We start from the raw sequence: 18,285 nt of genomic DNA on the forward strand, positions 1-18,285 counted from the left end.
CATACATTTTGATTCCCCAAGCTCTCCCTTTCAGGGATCACTGGATTTGGCTGCACCAAGCAAAATAAGGCCTGTGAAAGATGTGACTCTTAAAGACCATAAGCTATACTGAAGGGAACTAAATGGGGACCTGAACTGTGTCTAGGAAACACTACACAAATTGTTGAGTGACAAGAGATCCATGCCCATAGGCATGAGTACAGCCCTGCCCCATGCCTAAGACAGATATGAGCAGAATTTCAAGAAAATCTGGAAGGCAGGAGGACTAATAAAAATTGAGCAGTAAAGCATACAACACATTTATTTAACTTAGTTTTTGTTTATTTATTTATTTATTTATTTATTTATTTATTTATTTATTTTTGCAATACTTGGGATGGAACCCACGGGCATTCTACCTCTGAGCTACACCTCTAGCCCTATTTAACTTAGTTTTTAATGCAAAAGACTGGGCCATACAGAAAGAAGAAATGAGGAAACAAACAGAATCAAATAGAACTTTTCTTTTTTGCAGAACTGGAGATTGAACATGGGCATTTTACACTACATCATCAGCCCTATTATTTTTTTTTTAAACAGGGTGTCACTAAGTAGCTGAGGCTGGCCACAAATCTGTGATCCTCCTGTTTCAGCCTTCCAAACACTGGGATTACAAGCATGTGCCACCACACCCAGTGAACTTTTGCTTTTAAAATAGTTTAATCCTCCATTCAACAAACACTTTTTTGGCTATATGCCATTTCCTCTGCCTATGTTTCTCCTTACCTCTACCACGCTTCATTTCTTAAACTCTTACTTGCCTTTTGAAATTCAGCTCAAGCATCACACCCCTTTAGGTAGTGTTCTCCAAAGCTGGTGTGACATATTTGCATCCATTAAGAAGTAAATTATCATTATTGCATACCCACCACCTGTCAGATACCCAATGAGTTCCACCTTTGTAACATAACAGGAAGATTATTTTTACTGACTTATTTATATTTCTGACTTTGTATATCCCCCAACCAAACCAGGTCCCAGCCAGTGCCTCTGGGCATCTTTGACAAATGAATCAAAGTTCCTTTGAAGTGCAAGAGACAGATATCAAAATTACTCAAAAGTTGTTCCCCAAGAGCTGCAAAGATAAAAGGTGAACAAGTACACATCATAATAGGAGAAGGAATGCAGTAAATAATACCACAAGCAAAGGAAGCTTCTGAGATCGCTAGTAAAGAAATCGTATGTACTGGTTTTGCATAGAAAAATGTGTTCAATGCCCTGAACCTGTCTTGCAATGAGCTTCTCAAACACGCACATTGGCCTTACAAACAGCCAGCATAGCCTCAGTATTCAGTTAAGAGAGGGTGAGTACATTTGCATTTCATTTCTTTCTTTTTGAGTTAAATTGAAGCTTAGCCATTCATATAGCTGACTTGCCAAGCTAAGCTCAACCTGAAGCATGAAAGGATGAGGCCAAAAAAAACATAGCATTCACAATCTTTAGTCTGCAATTGTGTGTAGGTGTTGCATTCATTCTATTACTGGTTTTCAAGCAGCTGGTGTTGGGAATCAAATTTGTGAAAAGACTTGCTGTAACAACAAAGGAATTTTCCCCTGTGACTCATCACTAAAAGGATAGATGTTAAATAAATACAAAGGAAAAGAGAGATTTCTGGCCATCATTCTGTTTCAGAATTTGAAAAGGGAAGTCAAGTGACTGAGAGTGGGAGGGGAAGAGTCAGAATTAACTAGGTGGTAGCATTCCAACTTCTGTTCTCAGTCCCTGATAAAGCTCACCCTGCTCCTTCTGAAAGGGCACAGGCAAGATATGAAAAGTACCTCCGCAGTTCATTCATAACCTTGAAGGCCTTCCCCATGTGGGCAGGGTTGACAGTGATGGTCCTCTGGTTCTTCTCATCATCCCCAGCCTGTGTTAGTGGCTGTGCGTTTGACTTGACACTGGGAACAGGAAAGAAGGGAAAAAGAGATCATACACTGGTAAACCCATTCAGCCAACTGCAATAAGTCCCTGCATTTACCCACCCACCTGCGGCATCTCTATTGGTCTGTTCTCAACACAGACCCAGCAGGATAGGAAATGTACTGTTCAGGTATTTCTGCAGAATCTTTTAACACAAAGTGCTGGAAGGACAGGGTCTAGCTATCCTGAAGAAAGCCAGCTTCTATCTCATCTTCTTCCACCAAGTCCATGTGACTTTGTGTAGGTCCCTATGCTGTGCCCACCTTTCTCTCCAAACAGGAGAGGAAGTAAGCACCCCATTACTTACTACACAGGGATGTTGGTTCTCTTAATATTTAATTCAGGCAGGCTGGCTGTGGTGGCACACATCTGTAATCCCAGCATTTGGGAGACTGAGACAGGAGTACTGCAGGTTTAAGGCCAGTTTGCTCAGAAACTTAGCAAGACCTGTTTCAAGTCAAAAATAAAAAGGAGGCCGGGCGTGGTGGTGCATACTTGTAATCCCAGCATTTGAGAGGCTGAAACTGGAGGATCACAGTTCGCAGACAGCCTCATCTACTTAGTGAGGCCCTCTGCAACTCAGTGAGACCCTGTTTCAAAATAAAGATTAAAAAAAAATTGGGCAGGGGGTGTAGCTCAAAGGTCAAATGCCTCTGGGTTCCATCCCCAGACCCATAAATAAATAAATAAATAAATAAATAAATAAATAAATAAATAAATAATAAAAAGGGCTGGAGGTACAGCTCAAAGGTAGAATTCCTCTGGGTTCAATCCCCAGTACCAATAAATAAACATATAATTTAAAATTTTTTAATCCAGGTGTAATGGGGACAAACTCGGTGATAGAGCACTTTTTTTAAAACTTTTTACTGGTGCTCTATAGTCATACATTTAATGGAGTACAAGATAGTGGAAGCATACATGCACACATCACCCAATTGGCCCTTACCCAATCCCTGCCCGCACTTTTTTTATTTTTTTAAGTACTGGGGATGGAGCACTTTTTTCCTTTTAAATCTTGCATGTATGAAGTCCTGAGCTCAATCCCCAGTAGTACAAATATGTATATGTGTGTGTGTATATATATATATATATTTAATGGAGGCTACTATGTGCCAATGCTATATTTAAATGTATGGTAAAGACACAATAAATGAGGCACAGTCCATGCCCTCACAAAGCTTAGAGTTCAGTGGAAGAAAACGCCAACTAAACATCCTATATTAAATATTTTAATTCAAGAGGAGCTACCGAAGCACATGGGATCGGAAACTATCCCAGTGGTACCAAGTTGAGGGGAAACTCCTATAAGTAGAGACCCAGATGAAAAGCAGAAATTAGCCAGGTAAAAAGGAAGATGCAGAGGAAACAGTATGCACAAAGACTTAGAGGAGAAGAAAAGCAAAGAGTGTTCAAAGTACTGGCAGTTCAGTAAAACCAGAGGAGAGCACAGGAAGAGGATATCAAGAGAAAAGGCTAGAAGACTGGGGAGTTTGGATATCACTCTGGATTAATGAGAAGACATGAAAGAGTTTTAAACAGAGAAGTAGGACAGGAAGTAGGTGAGCAAATTTATGCTTCAGAAAGATCACACTGGTTATGATATGAAGAACAGTGGCATCAGAGTAAAAATTTCTAAGAAACATAGTTCCATGGAAAGACAGGAATTATAATTATTATGGGAAAAAAGGACATCTGTGTGGACTAAGGAAAGCCAGTAGGAACTAGCAAGATACCCATTATTTCAACACTCTGTACTGAAATCAAGAAACAAAACACTAAAATAAAATCCCTATAAAGTTCCAGATAGCTACTACTCAACTATTCCTGAACATTTCTCAACTTTATGAGAGAAAGGGAGGAGGAAAGAAAAACCAAAAGAATAGACAAGAAAATAATATTTTCCCCAAACTGGTAAAACTATTCATCTCCAAGGTCCCAGAGTAGGACTTCTGTTTAGAACACGGTAAGCTCTATGTTGCTAGTAGGAAAATAGAACTTTTTCCATCTGTGTAGATTTGGGCACCCATGGTTTACTCCAACTCCAGGATACTGAGGCTAGACTCATTTGACTTTGCCTAGTGAACCTCATGCTTACCATATACCCTTGCAAACTGGCTAGAGAATGGGTCTGTTGTGGTTAAGAGAATGTTCTAGAGGCCCGAGAGTCTCTATAGATCTCACGCTGAGATTCATAACTATTGGAACATTCAAATATAACCAGCACACCAGACCCACAGCTTGTCTGACCACAACAGACTCCTCCTTTGGCTTGGATTCTGGGTACAAGGAAATTGAGGTGAGAAGAAGATAACTATCAAGGGATACACAAAGAAAAATGATTACCTAAACAGGCAAATAAATTCTTAAGCCAGATAATATGTTCAGAGAGACAAAGCACCCAGCAAAGATGAAAAACTTCATGTAAGAAATCCTACAAGCAAGGCCGGGCATGGTGGCGCACGCTTGTAATCCCCGCACTTGGGAGGCGGAGACAGGAGGATCGCGCTGGTTCGGAGCCAGCCTTGCTGGCTTAAGAGACCCTGTTTCCACATAAAAAGGTAAAAAAATAGGTCTGGGAGTGTAGCCCGTGGGAGTGTAGCCCGGAGGTAGAAGGGCTTCCAGGAACCTCAGTACCACCAAAAAAAAAAAAAAGAAATCCTATAAGCACAATTTCTTGGGAGTGTGTGTGTGTGTGTGTGTGTGTGTGTGTTATTGAGGACTGAACCCAAGGTCATTCTACCTCTAAATTACACCCTTGGTTCTATTTTATTATTTTGCAACAGGGTTTCACTAAGTTATGGAGGGCCTTGTGTTGCTGATGCTGGCTGTGAACTTGTGATCCTCCTGTGTCAGCCTCTCAAGTACTAGGATTACAAGCATGTGTCACCATGCCCAGCTCATAATTTCTTTTATAGTGTCCTTCCTTACTCTAAAACCAGAAAGATAATTTGTTTCCTACTAAAAGTTTAAGCTCTTTGCCTTCATATTTAAGTCCTTATTTTACCTGATATTGCTTTTTATGTCATGATGTAAAACAGAAATTTATTTTTTTGCCATAAGTTCTATTAATTGTTTTCTTGTTTTCTCATCTATCATGCCTTAGGTCACAAACTAAAGTTTCAAATATAAGGAGATCTAGTTTCGTACTCTCTAACCTATTCCATTAATCAGTCTGTCTCTGCCAGTAGCACATTATTTATATGATTTCATAATAAAGCCTACTATCTGACAGGCATTTCCCAACTCCTATTATTATTCACAAGAAGCATCTAGACTACTCTAGTTTATTTACTCTTTCCTACAGATTTTGGCATCAGCTTGTCAAGTTCTATGAAAAATTCTAATAAAATTACACTGAATTTATAGGTCAATTTGGATAAACCAACATCTTTTGATATTATGCCTTCTTATTCATGAAGAGGAGATAACTATTTCTTTAACATCAGTTAACTTTCATTATTCTTTTCTGTAATAAGGACCTTATACGTAGTTTTTTGTTTTTGTTTTTTGAAACAGGGTCTCTCTAGGTTGATGAGAGTCTCACTATTTACTGAGGCTGTCCTCAAACCTGCAATCCTCCTATCTCAGCCTCCCAAGTACTGTGATTACAAGAATGCATCACCACTCCCAGCTTTACATGCATTTGATTAGACTTTTTTTGTACTGAGCATTGAAGCCATGGGTACTCCAATACCCAGGAGCTACACTCCTAGTCCTCTTTGAGACAGGGTCTTACCATGTTGCTAATTCTAGCCTCAGACTCACAATCTTCCTGCCTCAGCCTCCCAGGTTGCTGGGATTATAGGCATATACTACTGTGCTTGGCTCATATTTGATTAGATTTTGTGTGTGTGTGTAGTACTGGGGATGGAACCCTTCTACCTCCGGGCTACACTCACAGACCTATTTTTATATTTTATTTGGAAACAGGGTCTCTTAAGCCAGCGAGCCTAGCTTTGAACCTGCATGATCCTCCTGTCTCTGCCTCCCAAGCGTGGGGATTACAATCATGTGCCACCACACCCGGCTGATTAGATTTATTTTTAAGTATGGTATAGTTTTTGTTTCTGTATTGTAATAAAAATTTTGCCTATATATTTTGATCATTATAGCTTATAAAATGCAATCAAGTTTTGCAAATAGATCTTATATCCAGCCATGTTATTAACTACCCTGTTACTTTTAACTATTTGAACATAAATTCAATTAGGTGGTCCACATAGAAAACTATATTACCTACATATAATACCCACATTTTTTACTTCTTCCCATTCTTAGGTCTCAAATTTCTCTGCTTAATCATTTTTGCACTGGCTAGGATAGCCATACAATGTCAAACAGAAAGTGCAATAGTGAGGTTTATTTTTTTTTTCTTTTGGTATTAGGGATTGAACCCAGGGGCATTCTACCTCTGAACTACAACCTCATTCCTTTTTATTTTTTATTTTGAAAGTGTCTTGCTAAACTGCTGAGGGTGGTCTCAAGACTGTAATACTCCTGTCTCAGACTCCCATGTAGTGGAATTACCTGCATGTACCACCACACCCAGCTAATGGTATTCTTGTCATAATCCTGATTGTAAAGATGCCTCTAATGTTTTGCCATTGTGTATGTTTGCTATAGGATTTTTGTAAATGCATTTAATCAGGTTAAGAAAATCCCTTTTTTTTTATTAAGAGTCTTTAATAAATTTGCACTGAATTTTACCAAATGATTTTGTACATCTAATGAGATGATGATGTGAGCTTTTTTCCCTTTAATCTTTTATTGTGGTAAATAACATATATCCTTTCTAATGCTAAACCATAATTGCATTCTTGAGGTAAATATAAGAACAATAAAATACTACATAAATATTCATTATAAATATTGTCTTCAAACGGTGAATAAATTTAAAAGCCAGGATGAGAAAACATTTTCTCAAATTTTGAGAAAGCTCAGTGATCAGAGAATCACTGAATATTTTTGACAGGAAACTACTAAGGTCAGAGTTCAAAAATGCCTATAGGACAGATAGTATTAGCTCTACTTCACACATATGGAACAGGTGTGGACCAAATAAAGTCATTTTGAAAGCATTACCATTAATTTCTAATTAGCAGGACAGCTAATTATTCCTTGTGTTGCTCTTTGCACTTTCCAGCCTCCAGAATGGTTCAATGATATATGATACACACACACACACACACACACACACACACACACACACACACCTATGCACCTGCCTCCCTGTGAATACAATGTTGTGTTTACCAAAGGGCCTCAAACACTGATTTCCTATTTTCAGAGGATTAAAGTCCAACAAAATGTAATTCACATTTGGGCCTCCTGAGAAAGAACAAGTGACTTGCTAAAGACACAGGGCTGCCTAGGAAAAAGATATCGGCTTTCTCAATCCATCCAGATCCCTTTCCACTTTTGATACAGAGGTAAGACTTGACATCAGCAGGGACCCAAAACCTCTTTCTTTCCCTGCCCTACAACTCTGTGAAGACACAGGAAGCCTAGAGTGTATTCTGGATTCTTGGTTCCTGTAAGGTATAAGCCTCTTGGCCACTCACTGGCATCCAGAGAACAGGACATTTGAAAGAAGTTTGTGAGAGCTCAAAGAAGAATCTCATAGAAGATTACACAAATAATAAATAGCAGAAATGGTACCTGAGCGCAAATATCCTCAAGTTATTTCCACCACAGTCCAAATCCTCCAGCAATATAGTGATACATGTACATAAATATATACACACATACATCTGCCTCAGACTAGGATCACATGTCCAGGCATAGAAAGAATTGCTATATCCTGAGCTGGGCGTAATGGTGCATGCTTGTAATCCTAGCATTTGGGAGGCTGAGACAGGAGGACTGCTGTTCGAGGACAGTCTCAGATACTTAGTGAGGCCCTTTGCAACTTAGTGATACCCTGTTTCAAAATAAAAAAGAATAAAAAATAGGGCTGTGGATGGAGCTCAGAGGTAGAATGTCCTGGATGTCCTGGGTTCCATTCCCAGTACAGGAAAAAAAAAAAAAAAAAAAAAAAAAAAAAAACCTTGCTGTATCCTACCATTTCCTCCCCTAAATCTTTCTCCCTCAACTCATACCAGGTCTTAACTATTTAGTCTCCATCAGGTTGCCCCATTCCCTGACCAATGCCCAGCCCAATCACCAGCATTCTCAGCTCTTGATAACAAATAAGGCTGGTGGATTACCACCATCCCCACCCAGGTAAGATAACAACACTGAGTTATATTCCCACTCTCCAAGGCCTGTGACTGTACTTTTCACCCTTCCTTCCCCCCAACCCCCACCCTGACACAACTCAGCCAACAAAATGTTTTCTAGTAAAAAGAAATTATCAATAAATATTCTTACTATAAGTGCAAAATGGTTGATTTTTGCCAAAAGTAAAAACTAGCTCCAGCTCCCATTAAAATGATACCAGTCTCAAAAATCTCTAATTAACTTAGCTGAGGTGATTCAGCCTTCAGGCTCTCGTGATCTCCAAGAGGTATGAGTCTATCAAATTCCCTCTACAGTTAACTTTAATCTGAATGTACCCTTCCAGCCATGTCCATGGTTCTAGAAACAGTCACACTGAGTTACAGTTTATATCCAAATGGGTCAAACAATCACAGAAAGTACAGGCCAGAAAGAATACTTGTTCTTTCTATAGCAATATATAGAAATGGACACCTAAGCCATTTTCCACATAAGTTACAACAGAACCAGAGCATACCAAATTAACCACTAGGTATCTGGCTCAATAATTTAATTCCATTCACTGTCCTGTTACTTGTAAATATACTCACGAACCAACATTGTTATCATGGTGAACCAACAACAGTGAATGATTCCAGTAGCACAACCAATAATAAGGCCAACAATCTATCAATGCCCAGTGTATGTTAGAAATTGGCTCAAACAATCCTCACACTCTCAAATGCCTAATGACCTCATTTTAAAAGTCATACATGTGAGGGAGACAACACTCACAGACATAAGGATAGACAGAACTGACCCTACCTTCCTAGGTTTTCTACTTCTCTTCTTCCCTGGCTTACACCAATTACAGTGGCTTCCCCCATTCCAAATGCTCTCCCTCAAATAGTTTGGCACATCATTGCCTAACTAGTCTAAAAGGTCAGTAGAATCATGTGTTTCATGTTTACTCACTGCCCACAGTTCTCTTCTCATTGGCTGTGAGGGTTCTGTGCTAGAGGTTTAGTCAGAGCCATTTGTTCTATTTATTGAGGGAACATGTACAATTTCCTTTCGAAGGACTCTATAACTAAAGAGCTAAGAAATCATCACTGGCCTGTAGGACAAAGACACAATTCCTGCCTAGTCCCTACTTGACCTGGACTGAATCTGAATGCCATGCTCACTTACTAAAAAAAAAAAAAAATTTTTTTTGAGTGTGTGATTACTGCAGATGGAACCCAGGGGGATTCTACCTCTGGACTATACCTCCAGCCCTATTTTATTCTTTTGTTTCGAAGCAGGGTCTCACTAAGTTACAGACAGCCTCCCTAACTTGATGAGGCTAGCCGCAAACTTACAATCTTCCTATCTCAGCCTCTCTAGTACTGGGATTACAAGCGTGCACCACCATGCCTGGCTACTCAAATATTTACTAAGTGCCTAAGAAGCACCAAGCAAATAAACCATCCACTACAGAAAGATTTCCCCTACCTTCCCTGTATCATAATCTAAACATCTGTTTTTCAAGGACTATTAAGCTTTGCCTCCTCTAGGAAGCCCTCTAAAGAGACTACAGAGATCCTAAGTGATCTCTTCCTTCCCTAAATTCCTATAGTGTTTCTGGTCCATAACTCAGTCCAAACTGCCCCCGTTTGATTATCTTTTCATGATACAAACCTCACTACCTATATCCCTCACACTAGACTCTACCTGAAAGACAAGGACACCACCTCCCCTATCCTCTAAATTCCAAACCCACATACCTCAATGTCTTACTTGACTCCTGTGAGGGTCAGTCTGGATTGTCAGCTTGATTGAATCATGAAACACCTAAGATTATGTGACTTTGGGTGTGTTGCTGAGATGACTGGTTTATGTAATGGCAGACTGAAGTGGAAGTCTTGCCCCGAATGTAGGCAGCATGGTTCTGATAGGCGCAGGACCTAGATAAAAGGAGAAAACCACGTGAAAGCATGCGTGGTTCTTCCTGAAGGAAGCATGTCTACTCGCATCTGAAATATCAACCTTCAGGTCTTTGAACTGGATCTTCACCATCTTTTTCTGGAGAGTTTTCTGGTCTTTCCATCTTGGACTGGAACTGAATTAGTGGTTGCTCTAATCGTTAAGACTCCAGTTCTTGGATGGCTCAGCCAGCTCTAGTTCTTCACATGCAGTCAGAAACTGACAACTACACTGCTTTAGACTGTGAGCTAATTTATTAAATCCCCCTTTTCTATACACGTGTTCTCTGAGTTCTGTTACTCTAGTGAATCCTGACAATACAACTCCTCTGTAGTTTACATAGATAACTCATGCATATCTGAAAATGATGTTCTTCACTTTCCCTCAAGACAATTCTTGCTGCAATCTCTCAGAGGTACAACAAACTACCTACTCATCTAGTCAAGCCAGAAACCAGGCTATTTGCCCTGCTGTCTTCTCCTTTTTAAAAAATATTCCTCACATCCAGCCACAAGTCCTAGCAATCCTGTCTCTTAACATCTCTGCACCCCATTCCCTCAACACAGTAACACCATAATCATATTCTAAGACAACATGATTTCTTGCCTGAATTATTACAATAACGCCCCCCCAACCCCAGAACCTTTCCAGAACACCAGTGTGGTTGAGGCATTCTGCATAAAGGCTCTCACTTATCCCTCGCTTATTCAGAATGACCTAACCTGGCTTTTCATAATACCATAACTTCCCTGCGGATTTTCCATTACCATTAAAATACTTCCAGCTGCTTACACATACTAGGCTCTTCTTCCTAGAGAAACTTTGTCTGCCTAGAAAATACTTTCTATCCTTATTTTTCTTCCTTAGGTCTATTTCTTACCAGTTCCTCAAGCCTCTTCTTGGAAGCCTTCCCTATCATCCTCCACTATACATGAGATTAGTCTCCCTCATTCTGTGTTCTCAGAGTACTCTGTGCTTCCCTCTGTATTTTGTAAAAATTTTTATTGGTGCACTGTAGTCACACATCTTAATGGAGTACAAGATGGCAGAGGTATACATGCACATGCCACTCATTTAGACCTTCCCCAATTCCCACCCCAATTTCTCCCCCCTCCTTCCTTCTCATGTTGGCTTAGGGATTGACTTTGATAGGTTTGTGAATGTACATCATGTACATTAGGGAATTTCCTTCTTCAACCTTGTTTTGCTCATCTAGACCCTCTCTGTATTATACTGTAAATACTTTTTACCTCCTCACAGTGCATGCTGGTAAATGTTTAACAGTTGGGTTAGGATCAATACCATTTACACAGGTGCTAAGTACAGAACACCATACTTGGTATGCTTTTTCAGAAGTTTCTCCCTGGCATTTCACAGCCTGATGCTATGAAATAGTCCATATGGACACAGAAGACATGCAACAGTAAGCTACAGCTTCCAAGTTAGTTAATTATAGTTGTTGATGATATATTAAAGCACCTTACCTCCATTATCTCATTTTATCTTCAGAACATCCTTGTAAAGTAGGTACTATTATCTCCTGAGGCACTAAGATAAACTTTGTCCCAAAATCCCCTATAACTAGAAAATGAAGAAACGACACTCAAACCCAAGTTTACTCACTCCAGGGCCTGTGCTCTTAAAAGCAATGTTACTGATTTAGGATAATGTTCACACCCTATCAGGCCAACTGTAATGAAAACTTTTATGTCTCACTCTTTGAAGTTCTTCTCTGGGTAGCCAAATCAGACCATATGAAAAAACACTAAATCTTCTGGGACCTGTGGCATAGCACTGCTCTACTCTATAGATTGTGGAAACTTGCAGATTGTATTGAAGTTAATCAATATTATCAATTGTTCTGAACTTGACATTTCCATACTCAGGTCTTCGACATGATCCATGATCCATGAAAGCTGAGAGGCAGCTGCAACCATTCTATAATGTGCTCCTTCATAAATAAGATCACAAACAGACATTACTAAAATCACATTCCGAAAAGCCCTACTCACTACAACTTTCTTCAAAATCAAGAGGGAAAACTCACGAGTTGTATAAAAATGTAAAACATAAGCCAAACACTTGAGTTCAGACAGATAGACTAAAAAACAAACAAACAAACAAAAAAACATCCCTTGTTATGTGGCATTTTGAAAGCCAAGCTTATTATTTAGTTTGAATAGGAGAGCTGAGTTCTTCCCTCTGTGTGGTCTTGATAGAAGCCACCGATATGCTTTCAACAGGCTACAAAGAAACATCCAGGAAAGCTGTGCTCAGAGTCTAAAAATTCCCATAAATTATAAAAAGATACAGATTTTTAACCTGAGAGCAAGTGAACTTATTTAACAGGGGAAAAAAATCTAAAGACAAAGCATGTTTGGGCTATTTTTTACAAAGTTTATTAATGGTCTGTTCAGTTTAACCTAGTTTTAGTGTTCATCCAAAAATTGGAAAAAAAAAATAGGTCAGTCCTACAATAGCAAATTTTATCAGATAAAACACATGCTTTAGAAAACTTAGGTAAAATATTATTTTTTAGGTCTTAGTAACTTAAAGTTTAGCAAGGAAAATCCTAAAGAGCCAAATCTGAGCATGGGGAAAGCAAGAGGTTTCTCTCACTTTGCTTTTGTGATTGAAAATCTTTTTTCACTCAAAATGTATTTCAAAGTGGAAAATGTGGTTTCAAGTATCATTGCTGAAATGCATACACATCTGCTTCAGGAAGTAGTAGTGATGCCCAAAAACTTCTATAAAAGTTTCTATTCTATGACTTTGTGGGAGAATTAAGTGATTTGCCAGTAGGAATAGAAAAAAAAAAAAATACTAGGTTGCTCAACACTTCTCTTCCCTCTATGTTACCAGATTTTTACCTGGCATTGTAAAACTTAGCATTTAAGGAACATTGGCTAAGTCATGACTCCCCCAAATATATTATTTTATCTGCTGCTTTTGGATCAGGACAAATAGATAAATCCCTTTATCTCAGAAGCTCCCTGAAATCTGGGAACAGGCTTTTTTTTTCTAGTAAGAAAAAAAATTCTTTTCCTAGTAAGAATCAGTCAGGAAGAATCGTCTTCTGAAGAAAACCCAAATAAATTCATAGCACAGAGCTGGGTATAGGATGCTCCTCTCAAGCAGAAATATCCTGATGCTTCCAATGAAAAATATAACCACAATTTTGAAAAAAAATAGACAACATACTTTCTCTTTCATGACACTTTTCTCAAAAAGTTGTGGTTCTCTGCATCTCTGGCAAATCTGCCAGTCCATCCCCTAGAAGTGTATGTGTGTGTGTGTATATAGCAAAATACATGAAACATAAATTTACAATTTAAATTATGTTTCACTATATAGTAGCATTAATTGCACTCCACTGTTATACAATTATTACCACTACCCATCTCTAAAACTTTGTGTGTGTGTGTGTGTGTGTGTGTGTGTGTGTGTGTGGTACTGGGGATGGAACCCAGGAGCATTCTACCTTTGAGCTACACCCCCAGCCCTATTTTATTTTTATATTCTTTATTTTGAAACAAGGTTTCACTGAGTTGCAGAGGGCTTCACAAAGTAGCTGAGGCTGTCCACAAACCACAATACTCCTGTCTCAGCATCCCTAATGCTGGGATTACAAGTGTGTGCCACCACGCCCGGCCTCTAAAACTTTTTCATCTTACCAAATTGAAACTGCATATCCATTAAAGAATACTCATTTCTCCCTCCCTGAAGTCCCTTGGAAGCATTTTACTTTCCATCTCTCTGAATTTGACTAATCATATAAGTGGAAAATTTATTTTAATCCATCCACAAGGCTGATTTTCAGAACTGAAATAAAATCCTATTAGCAAGTGTAACTGCCATTTTCAATGTCTATCTGAGAGAGAGAGAGAGAGAGAGAGAGAGAGAGAGAGTGTTTGAATATGAATTTATCACTGTAGTAGCTAAGAGCCAGAGATCCCTTTCCTTTGCAAAACAGAAGACAAAGTCACCTCCTTCAAACTTATCAAACCACAGTGATTCTTCCATAGAGAGACTTGAGGAAAAATTAGCATCGGAAGGTTCCGCAGAGAGCTGGAGAGCTTAGAGATGCAGCAGAAGTGAGATTTCTTAGATCTATGATTAAGAAATCATAGATTTCTTAAGATCTAAATTTGAAGAAAGGTGTATCCAACTTATGGTTCTAAACCAGTAAGAAATCTAGACAGGGTGTCTATGAAAAGGAAGGCTAAAGTAGATCTTGGTAAAACCTAAAAAAAAGAAAAAAAAATACCAAATGGTGTAAGCTATCTTACTATAAGGAGATAGTTTAGGTAAGAAGCAAGATGATAGCTGATAAGGTCTCCTTAATCTTTTCATGGGAATGGTCCCACATAATATGCTTCAGATGTTAAAACCCTAAAGTATGCCTTAGTTAGTATCCCAACAGTGAGTCATAGGATAAGACATGGCAATAAAGGTTCACCAATGGTAACAGCAACTACTATCTACTGAGTACTTATTCTGTGCCAGAAAAATTTAAGTGTTTTGTATATATTGTCTCATTTAATGTTCACAACAACTCTATGCAGTACAGATACCTATTACTCCCTTTACACAGAAAAGAAAAATGAATTTCATAAAATTCTGACATACTCTAGGTCATAGGTTGTAAAGCAGATTCACTACTAGATCTATGTCTCAAATACCTATGCTTTTAATTAATAAACTTTCAAGGTAGAAAGAAAGAAAATTATTCATTATAAATCTCTTGGCTTTTGTTTTGTTTTTCTTTTTTAGTACTGGAGATAGAACCCAGGGGCATTCTACCTCCTAGCTATACTTCCAGCCCTATTTGTAATTCTTTATTTTGAAACAGGGTCTCAAGCTGCAAAGGTCCTCACTAACTAGCTGAGGCTGTCCGTGAACCGTGATCCTCCTGTCTCAGCCTTCCAAATGCTGGTATTACAAGCATGCGCCACCACACCAAGCTTGTCTAAAATTTCTTAATGCTTAAAAACAGCCCAAATTAAGCTATGGCAGGTTAAATGTGGAACTAGCACTAGATTTGGGATCCTTCCAGTCCCTGGAGTTTGGACATGTAATCCTAGTCAGTCACTCAGCCTCTTTGGCCTACAGTTTGAACTTATGAAATAAAGCTGCTTCTTCTGTACTCTTCATACCTCAAATGATTTTATGAGGTCAATTACACATGCTAAGGTAAGGCTCAAATCTATTAGCCAAGGGTTTCAACCTCTTAACATTTTTTTTCTTTTTTTGATTATCATTTTTTTGTTGTTGTTGTTGTTTGGGTTGTTTTGTTTTGTTTGGCAGTACTGGGGATTGAACCCAGGAGCATTCTACCTCTGAGCTACACTCCCAGCTCTTTTTTATTCTTTCTTTTGAAACAGTGTCTCACTGAATTGTGGAGGACCTCACTAAGTAGCTGAGGTGGGCCACAAATCCACAATCCTCCTGTCTCATCCTCCCAAGTACTGGGATTACAAGCATGTGTCATCATGCCCCTGGCTAATTATCAGAGTTTCTGACAAAATTTATAAGTTAACCAGCAAATAACTGCCCAGCACCTACTATTTGTGCAGCCATATAGCAGTCAATGAGGAGTTTGCAAAAAGAAGCACAAGGAACCATCCTTGTGCTTGAGGTTCACTCCAAGTTTGGGGATTTGATAAGACATATGAAACAAAAGCACGAAAGACCTGGTAACTAAAGGTACTAAGAACATCAATGGGGATAAAAAAAAAAAAAAGAGGTTTCCAAGACAAAGTAAAATTTCAAAACATCCTTGACAGATAACTTTTGCAAAATAGGAAGAGAAAGACATCCAGCAAAAGGAACTCTGGGAGCTAAGGATCTAAGGCTACATGGAGTAATGTGTAGAATGGGTGATCACAAAAGAGAACAACAGAAATTATGGTGGACATGAGTAAACAATGGGAATGAAGACAGCAACCAGATCTAAGAAGACTCACACACTTGGCATGTGAGTGGACTTGGCATAGGAATGAAACAAAGGTAATGAGCTGGGTGACCTCACGAACACTGGAAGTGCTCAATTTTGATTTGTCTCTTCTCTGCCTCCAACAGAGGAAAGAAGAGCAAAAGAAGATTTTCAACTAGGTTTTCTAAAGCCATAGATATCATCTTTCCCAGATGAAAGCACTAGAGTATTGAAGAATATCAGAGAGGGAGAAGAACGCATTACATTTCACATGCTCAAGTGCCCCAAACAGCTGATCACCTGCTAATAGTCTCACACTAATCTCTCAGCCCCAGCATGCCATGGTTCAAGCAAATAGGTCCAGAATCTCTACAGTTCTATCCCATCACCCTTGCCCTCTGCTAGGTGATGGTGAGGACAAAAGAAGGTGAGGGCACTGTCCAGGTGACAGATTTATTTACTTATCTATTTATCTGGTGGTACTGGGGATTGAATTCAGGAGCATGCTACCTCTGAACTATACACACAGCCCTTTTTATTTTTATTTTTTGAAAGACAGTCATTAAGTTGCTGAGGCTAGCCTAGAACCTGTGATTCTCCTGTACCAGACTCCTACATACTGGGATTATGGCCAATGCCACCATACCCAGCTGCCCCAAGGCCTTCTATTTATTACCCAGGAAGCCACATAGAGTTCAACACTAAACTCATGTTGCAAACATTACCCAAAAAGAGGGTGCACTAGAAGTATACTTGGCCCTCAAAGTCCCAGACTCCTCCTGCAGCAGTAACATCAAGCACAGTCCCTTGGTCCTCTTCAGACAAGAAGATGATACTCAGCAATCATGACAGTTCTAATAGGGTCAAGAGATGTTTAATGGAATCACACTGCCCCATGAGGTTCAGAGCTCATGACAATCCATGCAAAGGAAAGTATTTATCAGGGTGTTCTCCAGACAATGTTCAATTGAGCCTTTTCTCATTAAAACAGCCAGTTACTGTCTGCATCAAACCCATACTGCCTCAGTAGTGCAATGACATGGCCTAACCACCCCACACACACCATCTTCTGCCCTCAAGAAAAATAGTAAGTCCCATGCCATCACAGACCCACAGAATGAAAATGCTTGGCATTCAGGAGATTTCTGGTCAATAATCATAAATAGGAATGACCCTCCCCAGCACTGCACTGAACACCTTCACAATGGAAGGATCAGATCTCAGATAAGGGTTTATGTACATGAGAGTGCCAGGAAATAAACCCTGACTAGTTTGCCCTCAACACAAATACTTAAAATCTTGTCTATTGGTTTTTATTTCATAGGAAATCCCAGTGGAAGAATCAAGAGTTCCTCTAAAGTGCAGATCTTGTCATGTCACTCAAACTTTTCAATATAGAGGAACTCAGTTCTGAGCAAGTGTCATCTGACTGGGTTTCTTTTCATCTCTGAACACACACACACACACACACACACACACATACACACACACTCTTAGGAAAGCCATTAGACTGGCATACTTTCTGATGATCCAATATTTAAAAAATGCAAGTGTCTATGCCAGGCTGGATCTGCTATGACATCAAATACCCCCACCAAAGAAACATGCCCCCAAAGGTAAATGCCTCCTTGAAACAGCCATTAAAAGGCAATCCTGATTCATCCCATGCTGAAACTAATCACAAACACCAGCCAGGAAGTCCCTTCTTTTGGTGTATTCAGCTGCACAGCAAACCCAGACCTGCCTTTGCAGAAGCCAGTCTCTGGAACTCTAAGCTCTGGAAAGGGATGGGTTTGGAAAGGGGCTTTCCTGCTCTGAGTCTGTCAGCCTTTGGGATCCATCAGTAGCCAGGTTTTCCAACCCTGACTAGCCAATGCAAATACAAAAGCTAATGGCACGAACATACTGACCACACACACACACACACACACACACACACACACACACACACACACAATGTATATATACTTGTACTTACATACCTTTCACCCTCCATTGTGTGAGGCCCAGCAGGGGTGGTAGCCGCTGAACAGTGCTTATGCTGAATATCCTAGCTCTGTTCTGGTTCTCTCAGCAGCGGGCACGAGCTCTGATCAGCAACAGTGATTCAGCATGGCTGCATCTGAAGCCTCCTCCCTCGAGATCCTCCTTCCTCTGACTTACTCGCGGCAGCTTCTACCGCAGAAGCAGCAGCAGTAGAAAATGTCTTACCCAGAGCTCCCTGCAG

The 18,285-nt window shown here is 39.5% G+C and overlaps 1 protein-coding gene across 1 annotated transcript in view; it reads right to left on the minus strand.

Annotated features, from left to right (window-relative positions):
- Window positions 1-18,081, minus strand: part of KLHL3 (kelch like family member 3) — a gene marked incomplete at its 3' end in the record, with an annotated part of 116,021 nt that extends 97,940 nt beyond the window's left edge. Inside the window, exons 1-2 of the mRNA XM_080714286.1 lie at window positions 18,041-18,081; window positions 1,819-1,938 (exon numbers count right to left, since the gene is read on the minus strand). Coding sequence (XP_080570412.1) covers window positions 1,819-1,938; window positions 18,041-18,054 — 134 coding nt within the window. The 5' untranslated portion in view covers window positions 18,055-18,081. The remainder of the gene's footprint in view (window positions 1-1,818; window positions 1,939-18,040) is intronic.
- Between the last annotated feature and the right edge of the window lie 204 nt (window positions 18,082-18,285).

This window comes from Muscardinus avellanarius (genome assembly GCF_963383645.1).
Source record: "Muscardinus avellanarius genome assembly, chromosome: 1".
NCBI classification, from domain to species: Eukaryota; Metazoa; Chordata; class Mammalia; order Rodentia; family Gliridae; genus Muscardinus; species Muscardinus avellanarius.